General features: G+C 36.6%; 3 protein-coding genes across 3 annotated transcripts; 2 read left to right on the plus strand and 1 right to left on the minus strand.

The window, feature by feature from the left end:
• Nucleotides 1-148: 148 nt before the first annotated feature.
• lin-52 (DREAM core complex component lin-52) lies at nucleotides 149-3,487 on the plus strand. Its single transcript, XM_034976657.2, has 4 exons — nucleotides 149-237; nucleotides 374-475; nucleotides 738-836; nucleotides 1,613-3,487. Exons 1-4 carry the CDS (start codon nucleotides 195-197, stop codon nucleotides 1,750-1,752), a joined length of 384 nt encoding a protein of 127 aa, XP_034832548.1. The 5' UTR covers nucleotides 149-194; the 3' UTR covers nucleotides 1,753-3,487.
• Nucleotides 3,434-11,045, minus strand: LOC117989303 (probable cytochrome P450 301a1, mitochondrial). Its single transcript, XM_034976642.2, has 10 exons — nucleotides 10,647-11,045; nucleotides 9,478-9,715; nucleotides 8,535-8,728; nucleotides 7,775-7,973; nucleotides 6,964-7,034; nucleotides 6,195-6,298; nucleotides 5,289-5,464; nucleotides 4,385-4,450; nucleotides 4,071-4,284; nucleotides 3,434-3,628 (listed from the first exon to the last, which is right to left on the minus strand). The coding sequence occupies exons 1-10, from the start codon at nucleotides 11,011-11,013 to the stop codon at nucleotides 3,518-3,520; spliced, it is 1,740 nt and encodes a 579-aa protein (XP_034832533.1). The 5' UTR covers nucleotides 11,014-11,045; the 3' UTR covers nucleotides 3,434-3,517.
• Nucleotides 11,046-11,901: 856 nt separating this feature from the next.
• Nucleotides 11,902-16,421, plus strand: san (Probable N-acetyltransferase san). The gene is made up of 3 exons (XM_034976654.2): nucleotides 11,902-12,062; nucleotides 12,199-12,522; nucleotides 14,127-16,421. Exons 1-3 carry the CDS (start codon nucleotides 12,055-12,057, stop codon nucleotides 14,323-14,325), a joined length of 531 nt encoding a protein of 176 aa, XP_034832545.1. The 5' UTR covers nucleotides 11,902-12,054; the 3' UTR covers nucleotides 14,326-16,421.
• Nucleotides 16,422-17,459: the final 1,038 nt, after the last annotated feature.

Below are 17,459 nucleotides of genomic sequence, written 5' to 3' on the forward strand. Positions count from 1 at the left end.
TTCTGCAAGTTTTGTTACTAATCTAAACCACGCTTAAGGCTTGCCGGTTGGAAAAACGGATGGTTTCAGGGAATGTGGTGTCATGTGTACAAGCTTGGCTGAATACTATCTGTATGTGTACAAGTCTTATGATATTTGAAAAATTTGCTGGATTGTCTGTGTTTGTCGTTTGTTTTGATGTCAAATTTGAGAAAATGGCCGCGAAACAAAATTCCATTGTGAATGAAGAAAAAATAGGTAAAAGTCGAAAATTGTACAGTTTTCATTCTCTATAACTAACTTAAAACACCGCTGTGACTGCTATTATAAATTTTCTACTAGTCATGTGCTTCAAAACTTTTGTTATTCTGTCTTAAATATGCCTTTCTTACAGGTCAAACAACATCTGATGATATTCCTTTGACGTCTTTAGAAGAAAGTCTACTGAGTTTGGAGAAGCTTGACCGAGCTTCACCAGATTTATGGCCTGAACAAAGTAAGATCCTTGTGGTGTTGCATTTTAGAGACTATTAAATTGATTTTTATTACTAGGTCATGATTTTCAAATGTGGCGGGATTTACCATTCTAATGTCATTCCGTCCACCATTACGCCTGTTCATTCTGGGCACATCGGTTAATAACGACTGATTTTTAAACATTTAATTTGAAATGGAAGATGGAAATACAAATCAACTGGTCTGTGATAGTAATCTTTCGAACAATGAAGGCTCAAGGTGTTCAAACGATTCGTTCGCAGTTCCTGGTGTATCAGAGTTTGCGCCGATACAGAATCCCAACCAATCGCCACCTTCGTGGCATAAGGAATTAACGAAAGAAGATTTCGCCTATATGCATCGTGAGTAAATATTTATCAGCTTGCCTCAACCACCATTGATATTCTTTAATTAACTAAGTAGGTAAGAAAGTAGGTAATATTTTTTGCCAAATAATAAAAAAATACTTTTCAATAACGACTTTGAACATTCAACTGTCATATCAACTATAATATTGGGCAAACACCTAACATCAAGTTTGTGAAACTTATTTCTAATTTGAGATCCCATAAAGCTTATACAGGCATTCAGTTATAGTAGCGGCCATGATTATCTGACAGTATTACTGTAACAATTTGCAAGGCACAGTTACTTAATTAACAAGGTCTGGCAAATGTTTTTTATTTTATAACATCATACTGCTAGGCAAAATACTAATGGTTTATTGAAGATATTGTGATATGAAATTATGATTTGTCTATAGGTTTATGAAACACTAGCTTATGCTCGCAACTTTGTCCGTGTGGACTACACCAATTTCAAACCCCTTTTGCACACCCTTAGGGGTTGAATTTTCAAAAATCCTTTCTTAGCGGATGCCTATGTCATAATAGCTATCTGCATGCCAAATTTCAGCCCAATCCATCCAGTAGTTCCGAGCTGTGCATTGATAGATCAGTCAGTCAGTCAGTCACCTTTTCCTTTTATATATTTAGATTTGGTACATACTTGTAATGCTCATTTAGGTTTCCATTCACTGGGCAAGTTTCTGGAATGATAACTGGCCACAGTCAACACCTCTCATGAGACCAAATTAAAGCCTAAGCCACACTTTATAACAGCTGTTCTGTTATTTCAGAATTAGGCTCGCTCTCAACTAGCAGTTTCATTATGGAAGTAAAGAAACTTCATGATCTCGCCTATCAGCTTGGTGTAGAGGAGGCCAAAGAAATGACTCGGGGAAAATATTTAAACATATTCGATAGGAAAAACCGATAGCAGTCATATATTTTACTAATTCTTATTGTAATAAGATTCATATTCTACTTTGTACCCTTGTATGTGATAACCAATGTAAAGGTTGAAGAATCTTTTTAGCCTGCTATTTAAGTATAGCTTAAGCTATAGTTTATAATATTTAAGTTGGGCAGGTGGATACAGTACAAACATATTTTTGTCTCTTTCATAGATCAATTATCTGTCTATGGAAATAATTGTCTGTCCTGTCTCTACTCTCTAGTTTACCTCTAATAATTTTGCTTACAGCTTACTTGAAAATACTGTTTCAATAGTCTGCATTCAGTGTTATGGTAGAATGATTAATTATAATATGTAATTATACTTAGGCTTAGACAACAAACTGTACTATGCACCATCTGTATCATTCCGAACAAAAGTCTATGAAGCCGTCACAATTAGTAGGTAGTATAAATGTAATTTTAACTATTGTGAGTGATTTCCATTATAAATATAGAATCTCAACATGTGACATGTTGAAAGCGGAGTCCCTGTGAAACAACTTTTCTTTCTTCTGCAAAATTAAAAGTGGTGATTGCTATTTGATAAAAATTTTGCAAAACCAATTTTTTTGTACTTTTTGACTTGTCCATACAACAAAGCCCGCCAGGTAGAGCACCATAGGATGCATGTACAGTGTACACCTCCTGTTGCTAACAACACAAGCAATATAAATTAAAAGTTAAAACAGCAATATAAAACATGACTTGTCTCTTCTACTCCACTCATATTATATTGAACAAAGTAGAAATTACCATGAGACAAACTGTTATAAGCCTTTGACTCCACTCATATAATGAACAAAATAGAAATTGATGTATGTATATTGTATAGTCAGGTTTTCCTTAGTTTGCTTAGAATAAAAAAAAATTGCAGAAAAACCTTCGGAAAAACGCATCGGCGACGCGATTTGCGGTAAGACGGTACGCAGAATTACGGTACGACGCAATTCGGGAATTTACAATTTATAAATTTTCTCTGGTCTGGCCTGATCTCCCTTTTGACGTAGCCGGTGACCACCCTATCGGCAAAGCCGTGCCGCCAAGCGATTTAACGTTCTGGTACGATACAGTGTAGAAACCGATAAGAGGTATGGGTTCAATAAAACTAGCCCACTTCCATCTAAGATTGTATCATCACTTAAGTACCTACATCAAGTGAGACATAATCAAAGGCTATCTGGTAATGGAATAAGAATTATTATTATATTACTAAAACATTGAAAGGAGAATTTTGTTTGGAATGAGCTGTGTAGTGCATAGTACATAATATAATATGGACTGAGCCAGCCAGACCTTCGTTATTTTGTAAAAATTAAAAGTTTCTTAGCATATTATTGTCCCCAACACAGAGAGGAATGTTTGTTTGCATCACGGTGTTAAGGCTGTCTGTCAGGGGGTTGCCACGACACTGTCTGGCAATGCATGATGTTATTTCTGATACTATTCTGATGAAAATATATAAAAAAATGGACTTTTTTATGTTAAATTTTTTTACACCTTTATTACCACCATATTAAAGCCACCATGATGTAAACAAACATTCCTCCCAAGACAATATGCAGAGAAACTTTCAGCTTTTATAAAATAACGAATGTCTGGCACGTGCTGGCTCTCTCTGAGATTTATTGTATGTAAATATTAGTGAGTAATACAAATGTTGGTTAAATTAATGAATCTTATTTATTTCATATCTTAGTTGAAATCAAAAATAAAGTAAGTAAATAACAGCAGAACAAAATATTTAACTATATTCTATCAATGAATCTTATTTTGAGTGGCCGGTCAGGTCTCGCAATGAAACTTCTTGTGGGATTCAAGTCAGCATAATGATATTCCAACTTATATTTTTGAAGAACCTTGAAAATAATAAGAGCATGTTAATACACCTACTAATTATGGGTCAGGATCTCATTGGACTCAAAATGTTGGGATGGATAAAAAAAAATTCTGAACAAATATAAAACCATAAATGATATTTTTTAGAATAATTAGTAATAATTATGTTTTTTTTTAATAGAGATAGCGAGCAAACGAGCAGGCGGGTCACCTGATGTTAAATGATTACCGCCGCCCATTAACATTCGCAGCAACAGAGGAACTGCCGATGCGTTGCCGGCCTTTTAGGAATTTGTTGGTCCGCCCCTTTAATAACCCCATGTTGTAATCTAGTGGGAACACCGCCGATGGGAGTTGGTTCCACAGTTTGGATGGTTGAAGTGCTCCAGATACCCGGGTGGTGGGGGTGAAATTGCTTATTGAAATTATTCATCCTTATTCTGCGAATGTTTGATACCATACCTTTATAGCCAAGAGTGACATCATAGTTTCAGCAATATTTTGCCCCAAACATTTCCTCGCACCATGCCCAAACGGTATGGATGCAAAGGCATGGTAGTCCTCAGCATCTGGTTTGATCCATCGTTCAGGGCAGAAGCTAGTGGCGTCATCGTAGTTGCTTTCCTTCAACGAGGTGTTTTGCATTGACATTATAATCAACGTACCTCTTGGGATACTGCAATGATATAGTTAAAAAAACTGGTCAAGCGCGAGTCGGACTCTAAACAAAGGGTTCCATAAACCCTTTCATCGTATGATTTTGTATGAGAACTTACTTGTATTTATCTAAAGTTATATTTTTTGGCAGAACTCTTGTTAGAATCGGTATTGGCGGGGTTAGCCTGTAAAAATTAGTGTTTATTTTAAAAAAAATAATTTAGTAGGTATGTATTTAAGAATGACTCAAATTCAGAGTTGTATGAATTGCAGTAAATTAGTTAATTTTATTTACTGACTGACAGACAGATCGTTTTTTAGATTGACTATTGACCAGAGATAATTTAGAACTCAGATTCCCAAATCACCTCTGCCCGGGATCAAACTTGGGACCTCCTAATAAGACTGCAGTGCTCAACTGCTCACCACTGCACCATTAATCATAAAAAAAATCAGTTCAGAAATCTCTGAGAAATCGGTATAGGTAAGTACCTGGTACATCAAAGATTTTGGTACCTAATATACAGTGGCGTGCACAGGAGTTCAAGCCAGTGTATGCATTTAGGTATGAACTTATTTTACGGCAGGTTAAAATGAAAAATAAGCATTGACTTATTACAATGAGGGTAAGCAGTGCGTTTATGCCTCTATGAGCTGCACGCCACTGCTAATATACAAGTGTACTGTATACGTTTATGTGTATTACTTCGTACATAAGAATGATACCTATAATAATAATACTAGGTGTATTATATAAGACTTTCCTGAAAGTATCGATAGCGAAAAAATTATCAAAATCGGTATAGTACGCGACAGGTCGAAATAGCAATCGGGGAAAGAACGCCCCGCACACCCGCGCTGCCCCCGCGCTAATCAGCGCGGATGACCTGTCGAATTCGATACATGGTCTTTGAGATAATCGCGAACATACCATAGATACATTCATACATACCTGATGCATACCAGGTAAATACGTTACCTTTTTTTGAAGTCGGTTACAAATAATTGCCTCTAGATACCTACCTTAATGTTTCCTTAATGCAGGCTTGTAGGAAAGGCGTGCGCTCTCTTAATTTATCAACATTTTCTACCATCATTTTTGGGTCTATAAATAGGCCTTCGATTTCGTTGTAAAGGGTTCGTTGGCTTTTCTGATGTTTCGCTATGTTGTATAGCAAGAATGCGATAGATGATGAAATCTGTAAACATAAACCAGTCAAGTGCGAGACGTATACTTGGACAAACGAAGGGCCTCAACCCCCATACCATCGTACAAGACCTACCTAGCTAACACTATTTATTTTTTAATTTGCATGGTGGCCATTTTGAAATTCGCCATCTTGGTTTTTTATTATTTGTTAACCGACTTCCAATAAGGAGGTGGTTCTCAATTCAGCCCGTTTTTTTAGACTTTTTTTTAAATGTATGTACCTACATCGATTTTTTCCAGGTTTCTGGATCGATTTGCAACTTTTTTTTGTTTGTAGCGACAATAGAAATAGGTGCACACTGAAAATTTCAACTCTATTACAGTTCATGAGATAAAGCCCGCTGACAGACGGACGAACAGCGGAGGCTTAGTAGGAACAGGAACCTTCGGGAAAAAACGTACAAAGGAACGTCAGAATTTGAAAAAAAATTTGGAGTTAATTTTCGGAGTTATGTGTGTTTTTAATCAAGCAATTAAATATGTACCTATCACTTGCTTTGACGGTGAAGGAAAACATCGTGAGGAAACCATTGTGGCTGAGAGTTCTCCATAATCTCTCAAAGGTGTGTGAAGTCTGCCAATTCGCTCTTTGCCTGTGTGGTGGACCTAACCCCTTTTCCCTTTTCATTCCGAGTTCTAGAGAGGAGACCCGTACTCAGTAGTGGGCAGCGAAGGGATGATGATGATGATGATGGTTTATTATTTGTTAGAATTATCACCGTGTTCACTCCAATAATCATCATGTCCATAAGCACCGTTGCTATATCTTCCGTTTTAAACTTATCCTTGTTCAGTAACATTGCACTTGTCAATGAATCAAAAGCTGCAATGAAGGTCAAGTTTCAGAACACGCAAGGTACAGTCCCATAGCCATGCTAGTTTGTTAGAAGTTAGAACACGCATAAGGATGAGTACCTACCATAGCCATGCTAGTTTGTCAGAACTCGGAACACGCATAAAGGTTGAGTTCTATAACCATGCTAGTATGTCAGAACTTCTTATAAGGTTGAGTACCATAGCCATGCTAGATTATCAGAACTTAGAACCGCATACGGTTGAGTTCTATAGCCATGCTAGTTTGTCAGAACACGCATAGGGTTGAGTTCCTTAACCATTATAGTTTCACGAATAAGGTACAGCAGTTCCATAGACATGCTAGTTTGTTAGAAGTTAGAACACGCATAAGGTTGAGTTCCATAGCCATGTTAGTTTGTCAGAACTCAAACACGCATAAGGTTTAGTTCTATAGCCATGCTAGTAACTATGTCAGAACACGGAAGGTAGAGTTCCGTAGCCATGCTGGTTACCAAAATCTTTGGCTAGTGTATCTGGCTAGTCTCCGTCGAGATTGGCTGCGGTGACCGAAATTCGGTCAGAAGAAAATTATTCGTTGGCTTTCGATTAACAGATCGATTGCATTCAAAAAATCACTGTACCTATTGTAGGTAGGTATGGGTAATCTTAATAGCGAAGTAAAAGAGAACTTACGCAGCGTTTCGTTATTTTGTGCCTTATTTGAGAGTTCTTGTTCCACTTCTAAAACTTTTTTGCCAATCAAACTGAAAATGGCAACTTAAATTATATAAACTGTTGCAAAAATAGGTTTCTACTGCTATAAGAAAGTGCTTAGGTTTTTGATAGTTTTTCTCAGTAGAATCTGTTTTCCAAACCGGTGGTAAATTTTTGATAGGACGTAACTATAGATTTATGTATACCAGTTATTACCACACTTAAGAAGCCAGCGATGGATGAATTGCCCATACAAACGCAATACCAAAATAATTTGTAATTGGAGAGTATCTCCAATCTATTAGGTATGCGGTTATTTGGATTCAAATTATATTTATTTTCCTATAAATAAATATTTTCAAAATACTTTTCTAGAATGAAATGTAAGCGAATTGCGTTTTGTATATTTTAACGACATGAATGACATGTTTACCTGCTTCCTAACTATTTGTTTCATATTAAAACCAACGATATCTAAGGCGCTAGTTGATCAGGAACATAGTTAATATTGTTAAGTTACAGAATAACAACACGAAGTGAAAAACACAATAAGTTTTCATTCAGCACTTTTGGCATTCATTGAACTAGCCCAAATCCATTATAAATTGTAAACGCTAAACATGCTATCGCGCAAGTTCGATGCTAATGTGTGATCAGATCACCCACACTAGCAACATTGTATTTACGGTGTCCTGAATCGATGATATCAAAGATGTCAAATATTAGGCTATGATGTAAAATGTAACCTACTTACCTATTATAGTTTAGTGCGTATAAAAATTGTCAATACCTGTCCAAACTGTCGCAGTATTTGACGAGGATATACCAAGCAGGCGTGGTAAAGAACTTCCAGAGATGCATGCCCGTCTCGCATTTTATAATCGCCTCGGTCGCATGCTCTAAACTATGGTACATCCACGATGAGTCGCATTGGCTGTTTACTAGCTCTTTGTCTAACATCGATAAGTTCTTCGAGAACATTATCAGACCTGAAGTTATTTTGAAAAACATTTTTATCCGATTTCTACCGGAGATTATATATATATAGAGTTTAGCCAGTTCAGTTTGGATGTCGGCGTTAGCCCTGGCCCTAGACCGATTTTGTTTAGGAAATCTAATTTTTGCTTATTCCTTATGCTTCCTGCTTTTGATTGGTAGGTATTGAATTAGTTTGGTTGAAAATTAGGTGTAAGAAATATTTTGTAAGGGCAATTATACAGTTCTGTATTTAAGCAGCAATGATTAAAAAGCGTGGATTTGACCTGCAGCTCGCTCCAGTAACACGCGGGACTACAATTACTTTTATAGGTACACGGCATAATATTATGTACTTATCAAATCTTTGAAAAGAGCAACCGCCGAGTTTTTTTGCTGGTTCTCGGTAGGAAAGGCATTTCTAACTACTTACTTAGCGGTAGTTAGATGCATTTGACGATTCAAAAGTACTTGTAAAAGTTTAATTGAATAAAAAATTATTCTATTCATTACATCGATGATAGGTACTAATTTAACTTCCTGATGGCGATTTCACTAAAATGAAAATTACCTACCAAGGCTATCAAAAGCCCATTTATGCAGCTCTTTATAAAGATCCTTAGATATTTCGTCTTGGTAGTTTCTGACATTGTACACTTTTCTGGTGAATTTGTCGCAAATCTCGTATAATCCTTGCGCATGATGAGTGATCAAGTTGTGTGCTGGAGTGTAAATAGCCGATCTTTGGCGAACCCATTCGTGACCATGGCTACAAAGAGAGCTTATATGAACTTTGAAGTAAAATTTCTTTAGGGGCGAAGAGATTTGTTTAACTCAGATCTTGTCCGGACGTTCCTGCGTCACTTTTGGCGGATATTACCGCCAAACAGATCTGCGGCTTTGAGGCTGCCATCTCATATCGAGGTGGTATGTAGGTACCTACCAAGTAGGCAGCTAGGTAGTTAGTTATTAGATTAAAATGTTCATAATAATTCTTGATAATAACTAATATGATTTAACCGCACGTAAGATTACACGCACAATTTTTTAAAGAGCCATCCTGGCTTGAGTTGAATTTTTGAAAATCATTTCTTGGTTGGGGTTTACGTTTTACGGGAAAACCTTCATGCAAAATCTTAAAGTATAAATGCATAGTATCAGTATAAAATGCCTCCTTAAACGTGATGCTTTAGCTCCGTACGATATACTTATCGAGCGATTCAAGTGTGGACCGTCCTCACAGGGTGCTCGCCTTCTAGGGTGAAAACTTTCTGTATGTGGTTGGGATGATTGAGTGGGTAACACCAAATAGTGCCAAAATAAATTAAACAACTAACACAGTACAAAATATGCCTCCGTAAACGTGATGTTTATATTCATACTTACTCGGTGCGGATTTATTCAAGCGTAGATCTCACAGGCTGTACCTACACCTTTCTAGGCTGAAAACTTTCTGTAAGTATGTAGCTTGGATGGCTGAGTAACACACACATTATTAAAATAAATTAAACAACTAACACAGTATAAAGGCCTCCGTAAACGTGATGTTTATGCTCCGTACGGAATTTCTCGAGCGATTCAAGCGTGGACCTCACAGGGTGCTCGCCTTCTAGGGTGAAAACTTTCTGTATGTGGTTCGGATGGTTGAGCAACACGATATCGACGCCAACTGGGTTCACGTAACGAACAACCGGACCGTAGTCGTCGAATAGGGTCGATATTTTACGGATCGACTTCCTCTTATTAATCAAAGTGCCTGTAATATGAGATATGATTTAGATAAGAGGAAGACTTGAAGATTTTTCGTAAGAACAAAACGATTTTGGAATAGCTAAGTATACCAGCTGTACATAAGATTGGCAATCCAAAGGCAATTTAGAGCGCCAATTGTCGATGTCGGGCCTGAGCGCCTGTGTCGCCTGTCGGGTCTTAGCAATATAGATATATGTACCTATGTAGAATGCCTGTGTGTCGGTTAGAATAGGTACCCATAATGATCACCTTAGTGGTCTTAATTTTTTTGTATAAATGTTAATATTATTTTGTAATAAGAACGTTATTTTTGTAAATAATATTGTTGTACTTAATATCTACTAGCTAGCTAGCGGGATCAAGAAAGGCATATAATATTACATGTTTATTATAATAATACTTTTTTTTTTATAAATATAGCGAGCAAACGAGCAGGCGGGTCACCTGATGTTAAGTAATTACCGCCCATGAACATTTGCAGCACCAGAGGAGCCGCCGATGCGTTGCCGGCCTTTTAGGAATTTGTTGGTCCGCCCCTTGAATAACCCCATGTTATAATCTAGTGGGAACACCGCCGATGGGAGTTGGTTCCACAGTTTGCACGTGCGTGGAAAGAAGGATCTGGCGCAGCGGACGGTCGAAGTGCACTTACCTACTTTACCTACTAATATATTGTATCATTGCTGATGCCGGACTTCGTTCGCGTTAGATATTTTTTAATTCTGTGGGTACCTACTAGAAATATCAGTAAATATAAGACATATCAGCTGTAGTTACCGAACAGACGGATGGACACACATTCGCATTTAGTATGGATCAACTAATTACTTATTGTTCCGTGTAGGATGTCCACTTGTCGTAATAAATTTAAGTAAGTATAATTTTAGGTAGATAAATCGAAATCGACAAAATATTAACAAAGTTGTTGAGCTTACCAATATTAAGACCAAAGATTAAAAAACCAGCAGTAATTTGAGTTCCGATTTCCGTCAAATAATTACGTAAAGTGGACAAATACTTCAACGACTTCGGTCCAGGAACTTCGTCGAACGGCAAAACTATCGAATCTCTATCTTGTAATACCATTGGTACTACTCGAGGTGTTGGGAAAATATCGTAGTCATTTTCGGCCGGAGTAATCTCAGTCGTGGATTGCTCTTTAGAAGTCGCCTGAGCAGTGTTTATTTCTAAAGGTTTTGAATGCAAAGAGGATTGCATTCGAGTGTTCTCCCATGCTTGGAAACTACTTTTCAAATTTTTGCCTGCATTGCGATGGAGAAGCCTTAAATGGTTTAATATCATTTTTTCCTATTACCTTTATTTTTGTAAAGCTAAAAATTAGATTTTATACAATATGCAATCACGTTTTAACACAGAAACAAAAGATGTGCCTAATTGTCAAATATTTAAATTTAGCGCCAAGAAGCCAAGAATGAGAATGCGTTTTAAAAATGTCTATGAATCTCTATGGTCTATGATCTCTAGTCATTAGTTTTTTCCAACTGGCTGGCTTTGGGTTATAGCCTTTTTGAATCTCTCATCCACTGGCAGGCAAGCCCAACAATGTGTTTGCCAATGGTCTCAAGCTGGTTCTGCCAAACGCTTGCGGCAAACACTATACAGCATGCATTGGCAAACATCACAGAGTACTTTTAATACAGTATAACTACACTTGGTTACTTTGGCTTGCAGCCAAGAAGTTTGACGACAAGCACTCCATGCGATGGAAGTAGTCCGTAAAAAATGACTCCTCACGCGCCATTTTAACTCTGTGTTACAGCTGTCATGCCAAAAGTATAGTTCGCGAGGCCTCTAAACTCTAAAGTAAGGACCAAAATCGTACTTTTAATATGAAAGACAACTAAAGTTAAATGATGCATGAGGAGTCGTTTGTTACGTACCTTTTATACGCAAAGTGCCTTTGTTTAATTTTTACTCTTTAGTATACATTCGTGTTTTTACTCTTTTCGGACGATCTTTATTCTCTCATCAATCTATTTGGAAAAAATTACGAGCAACGCCCGATTCCAACATCAATGAGCAACGCCAATAAAAGATGAAATCCAATGAAAATTGTTTGCCGTCAGACATAATACTAACCGTAGACCATGTAGACAGAGTAGAGCAATCCTAATTTCTTAAGATGGAAACACTGGTTCGTTTCTGTCAAAACCTGCGTTGTGGCCATGAAACCGCGTGAAAACCACTTCGTAAGTTTATGCCAAAAGGTGGCCGAGAGTGAGCGAGTAAGCTAAATGGTAGATGGCGGGAGTGATCTCGTGTGATATAACTGTGTTAGATTAGTTTTTAAATTTTAGTGTAAAATATAAAGTAGTTATTAAAATGACTAGGTAATGTTCATTCATTTGAGCAATGAGTTTATATTTTTAAGGATACATTTGCCCTTGCAGTCCAGAGTGTTGTCGATGTACGTCTCTAGATTATCACTCGAAATCGTGTGTTTTATGAACATCTTTGCTATTTCAGAGCTAAAATAGAACTGGGCGATGTGACACCACATAATATAAAGCAATTAAAGAAGCTGAACACGGTCGTATTCCCTGTGTCATACAACGACAAATTTTACAAAGATGTCTTAGAAGCAGGCGAATTGGCTAAACTTGCTTATTACAACGATATCGTGGTGGGAGCAGTGTGCTGTAGAATAGATATGTCAGAGAACTCCAGGCGGTTGTATATAATGACTCTAGGGTGCCTCTACCCATACAGAAGGTTAGGAATAGGCACTCTCATGGTGGAGCATGTGCTAAAATATGTTGAACAGGATGGCAATTTTGACAGCATTTTCTTGTAAGTATTCATTTATACAGTTTGATTACCCTACAGTATATAATTTTACATAATTGTGGTAATGAAAATAATAACAGGATGGTGAAGGTTACATGCAACATTGTATGGAGCAAAAGTAACCTATCAAAGTACATAGCTACTACTTATTACTATAATATTATAATTAAACAGTACCTAGCCATCCAACACTTATCTTAAATTCAGGTTAATGAGACCCAGAACTCATTATTTTAAAATCAACCCTATGTCATTAGTCATTACTATAATGTAATTGTATTGCTAAAGATTTAAACCAATTTTAAACCATGAAAACTGCAGAACACTAGAATCCTACATTTACACTTCTACTGTGCTAAAGACAGAATTTCACCCCTATCTATTACCAGAGATTGCTAATACCCTCCCTGTCAGGTGAACAGTAAGATAGATTTGATATTAAAGTACACTCACATGATTTTGTAAAATCTCTATTACAATGGTGACATACCAGGTACTCTAACTATAAATAGAAAATTACCTCAGTCCTATGCTATAAGTTCTTTTTACAGTGTAATCACTGTAAAAAGTGAAGTAGGTATAGAAAGTCCAGTATTGAGACATTTATAGATTTTATTTAAAATGTCTCATTACAGGACAAAGAAAATCTTTTCCTATTGGAGCATAATATAGGCCTTATGCATATCAACACCAAGTCAAAGCAGTGTAGCATCTTTTCCAAAATATTACCAAATCCCATTGGTTGTTGTGTTTTGGTATTTTGTCCATTTAGCAAGGATCAAAACCCTCTTATTGTAAGTGGTTAAGACATCACCTTGGCAATGGTTACAACACAAACTTTTATTCAGGGAGCTCCAGGGCTGAATTCCGGGCATACACCTTTTTTGGTGGTGGTGTGTGTATTTAATCAATTATACACCACTTGCTTTTAGTAAAGGAACACATTGTTTTTTTTATTCAGATACATATTAGCCCTTGACTGCATTCTCACCTGGTGGTGTATGGTGTAGTCTAAGATGGGAGTGGGCTAACCTAGAAGGGGTATGGCAGTTTTTATTAAACCCATGCCCCTTTGGTTTCTATGTGGCATCATGCTGAAACGCTAAATTACTTGGGGGCACGGCTTTGCCGGTAGGGTGGTAACTAGCCACGGCTGAAGCCTCCACTAGACCAGACCAGAAGTTAAGAAATTATAAAACGCCAAACCCCTGCCAAGAATTGAACCCGGGACCTCCTACTAATAAGACCACAGTGCTTACCACTGCAACAGGGCAGTTGTCATAATAATAATTCTCATTAGAGTTGTTCATGTTCTCCAAGGTATGTGAGGAAGTCTTGTTCTGATGATGGAAGGTCCCCCCCCTAATGTTTTAATGCTACCCCAGTATTCAATCAGTTAAGTAATATGTAAGTAGTTATAAACCTTAACATATATGTTATAAAGGATATGGCAGTTAGAGTCCAGTTACTTAACAGATAATTTATGAAAAATTCATTCCATATAGGTACCTACCTAGTGAAAACAGCACATTTGTTATCTAAGCAAACCTATAATGGTTAATGGTAGTAATGATAATAATTAATTGTGCTAAATCATTGTTTTACAGGCATGTGCAAGTCAATAACGAAGGTGCAATAGATTTTTATAAGAAGTTTGGCTTTGAGATTGTCGAAACAAAAGAACACTACTACAAACGGATAGAGCCGGCCGACGCTCACGTCCTACAAAAAACAATCAGACAGCCACAGTCTACACCCTTAGTGAATGGGACTGTTCCCCACGCGAAGACCAATGGCCACGATTGAAATAAACCAAGGATTCTCAATGTCTCAACTCAGTTGTTATTGCGTAAAGCCTCATTTACACGAAGAGAGTATCTTGTCTCGAAAATACGATAATGTGAAAAGTTAAACCATTTTAATTACATATGTAAAATATTGCAAATCAAAGAAAGAGAAAACATCTTACTTTAAATTAATGAATTAGATGTTCACACAAAAATGTACTATAATCGTCAGAAGATTATTGCCATCAATAATATCATACTTCTCTATGCAAAACTAAACTCTCTACGGGTAAATGAGGCTTAAAAGAGCAAGTGATAAATAAAATAAGGATCACTTTTATATTTACATGAATGATTATTTGTAACGATGGAATAATAAGTAGGGTTGTGGTTTTGGACTGTTGAGGCCATAATGATAGCTGTATTATGACTGATTTCATTCTAATATCAATGTTGAATCTTGTACTGTACAGATATTTGTTATAGTACTGCATAGGCGTAATTGGGCAAGCACTGGTCACAAATTGGAAAAATTACTTCAACAATGAAATGAAGATTTTTTGCCAATCATTTATGTAATTTCCATGACAAAATAGCATTATATTCTGCTTTTGTAAAGACAAAAACACATACATGGCTTTGTTATCTTAAAATTAACGTTTTAATGTGTGAATATTTTAATTATTAATTTATTGACAATTTAATATGATAGAAATTCATAATTAAATACAAGTTTGAATTTTATCTCACTAAACTGTGCTTTTTGGTGAAGTAAGGTACGTGGAAACTGATGATGCAAGAAATGGTAGAGCGCAATTGCCAAGAAGATGCCTATTTACTATTGTATTTAAGTGCATTGTTTTTCTGTATTCCGACTGAAATAACGCCAACATTATTACTACTAGAGTTACAAAAAAATCCTAGTTATGCATGTGCACATACTTTTCTTAGCAAAATCGTGTTGCATTTTCCAATATACGCCTACGATCTGTTACATTTACAGGAAACAATAACTATACCTAATGAATTTTTGAAAATAGCTTTTAGTATTTGTAAATTTCTCTCCAATTTGGATAATTATGTGTAAAGTAACATAATTTAGCTCTAGGCATTCTTTTAACTAAACTCGGATGGCATGATTCTGTGTCCATTTTTTACTGTACTTGTATAATAATGTAAGGTTTATCATAAGGATAGAAAGCTCTGACATGGTCATTTTATTTGAACTCAAAATATGTATAACAGGATGATTTTTCAAAGGATATCACCTCGCAATTATTTGATACTAGATGATGCCCGCGACTTCGTCCGCGTGGATTTAGGTTTTTAAAATCCTGTGGGAACTCTTCAATTTTCCGGGATAAAAAGTAGCCTAAGTCCTAACTCTGTACCAAATTTCATCCAAATCGGTTGAACGGTTGGGCTGTGAAAAGCTAGCAGACAGACAGACAGACACACTTTCGCATTTATAATATTAGTATGGATTTTTGTTTTAGACTTTGTCAATACATAAAAAAATGTAAAATGTTGTTATTTTGTCATAACTAAACTGTAATGCATGTACATTGTACAGTACGATTCAAACGTAAATGCGCCCCTGAAGTTTGCGCACGACCGACGTTGCGCAGAACACACATTTTGGGTGTCCGAGGTCGCCCGAGGTAGCGGGGAGGGTAACAGCGCACGTCTCGCTCCTACATTCCCGCCAGTTCCTTGATGCGTCTCTCTCTCGCTATACGTGTCTTTTTGTTTGTAGAGTCGAGTTGAGAAATTACTTTGTTTAAGCTTGCTTAACCTGAGGTGGAACCTACTGCGAAGTGATTTAGTTCTCGAGTGTACCATACGCAAGATCGCAAAGCTAACTTCACGCAGACGCATTTGAATTTGAATCGTACTATACATTTACATATTATTTTTTAACCTAAATTTGTTGAAGTATGTATTTTTTTTTTTTTTTTTTGTAAAACTATCTTCTTATTGTTTTAATAATAATAATAGGTGTTACCAAAAGTCAATTTGCCCCGCTGTCGAAAAATTCTTAAAAAATATATTTGTTGATTATCATGTTTCTCTAAAACTTTTAGATTTAGTACAATAAACATGATTAACAATTTAGATTTGTCTCTTTTTTTAGAAAGCCTTTGGGACACGCACGCATTCGCAGGCGGTTTGAGCCATACAATGCGTGGTATACGCCATAATAAAGGCGTTTATATGGTTTTTTCAATAACTGTTTTTAGTCATATTTTTCAATATGATTAGTAACAGAGGGGATGCCCCGCACATCACCCGCGGTATCCCGCACCGGATTAGCGCGGGGGCTGTGTGGGTGTGCGGGGCGTCCCCATCCCGATTGCTATCTCGACCTGTCGTGAACTATCTATATATCTATATCACACCGTGTAATATCTTGTACAATGGTACGGAACCCTTCGAGTGCGTGTTTTCTTTATTCTTTAGTACTTCCAAAAAATATATTTTTTTTACTCTACCCCGCGGGTCAACGAGGGGCGTAGGTATCGCAAGCAAAGTAAACGGACTATTGCTTCCCAACAGTATAACCCTGTGGTTATACCTACTGTTGTTTACAAATGCATGACGTCAGAGCACAGATAATCTATCGGCCAAACATGGCCGACAGTGTTTTCACCTGTCTAAGAAAAATATTTTTTTAAATTAAAGTTTTACGGTTTTTAGGGCGCAAAAAAATATAGTGTTAATTTTTTTGATATAATAGGACAAATATTAACCATTTAAGACCAACTTAAAAAAATTGTCAAGTAGCCTATTACCATTGTTTAGTAGTCAATATTTGTATTAAACGTTTTTTATGTGAAAACAAGTAAATAACTAATGAGAAATACAATGATGCCACGAATTCTCAAAGTTTGTTTTGCAACTAAAGTTGTATTCCTTGAAAAAAATCGGTTACACGATAAGGGACAAAAAATAGGTTAGCTGCGTCTCTGTTTGTCACATTAGTAACTATATCTGTGCTCTCTTTTTAGTGTGAATGAGAAAGTAAACGTTCCTTTGTCTAGATTTTTTACTCCGTCTACGGTGGAATCCCTATTTGTCTATGGCTGTATACCACAGATAACACAGTAGGTATATACTGTATACGTATAGGTTCCATAGGTGCGTGCGACGCCG

The sequence above is a fragment of the Maniola hyperantus genome, chromosome 16 (genome assembly GCF_902806685.2).
Source record: "Maniola hyperantus chromosome 16, iAphHyp1.2, whole genome shotgun sequence".
NCBI classification, from domain to species: Eukaryota; Metazoa; Arthropoda; class Insecta; order Lepidoptera; family Nymphalidae; genus Maniola; species Maniola hyperantus.

Coding starts and splice junctions, on each gene's coding strand:
- lin-52 (XM_034976657.2), top strand. CDS start 195: ATGGCCGCGAAACAAAATTCCATTGTGAATGAAGAAAAAATAG. Junction 238..373: donor TGTGAATGAAGAAAAAATAG/GTAAAAGTCGAA, acceptor CCTTTCTTACAG/GTCAAACAACATCTGATGAT. Junction 837..1,612: donor AGATTTCGCCTATATGCATC/GTGAGTAAATAT, acceptor CTGTTATTTCAG/AATTAGGCTCGCTCTCAACT.
- LOC117989303 (XM_034976642.2), bottom strand. CDS start 11,013: ATGATATTAAACCATTTAAGGCTTCTCCATCGCAATGCAGGCAAAAAT. Junction 5,465..6,194: donor TGATTATTGGAGTGAACACG/GTGATAATTCTA, acceptor TTATGTTTACAG/ATTTCATCATCTATCGCATT. Junction 3,629..4,070: donor TGTCACTCTTGGCTATAAAG/GTATGGTATCAA, acceptor ATTATTTTCAAG/GTTCTTCAAAAATATAAGTT.
- san (XM_034976654.2), top strand. Junction 12,523..14,126: donor AATTTTGACAGCATTTTCTT/GTAAGTATTCAT, acceptor ATTGTTTTACAG/GCATGTGCAAGTCAATAACG.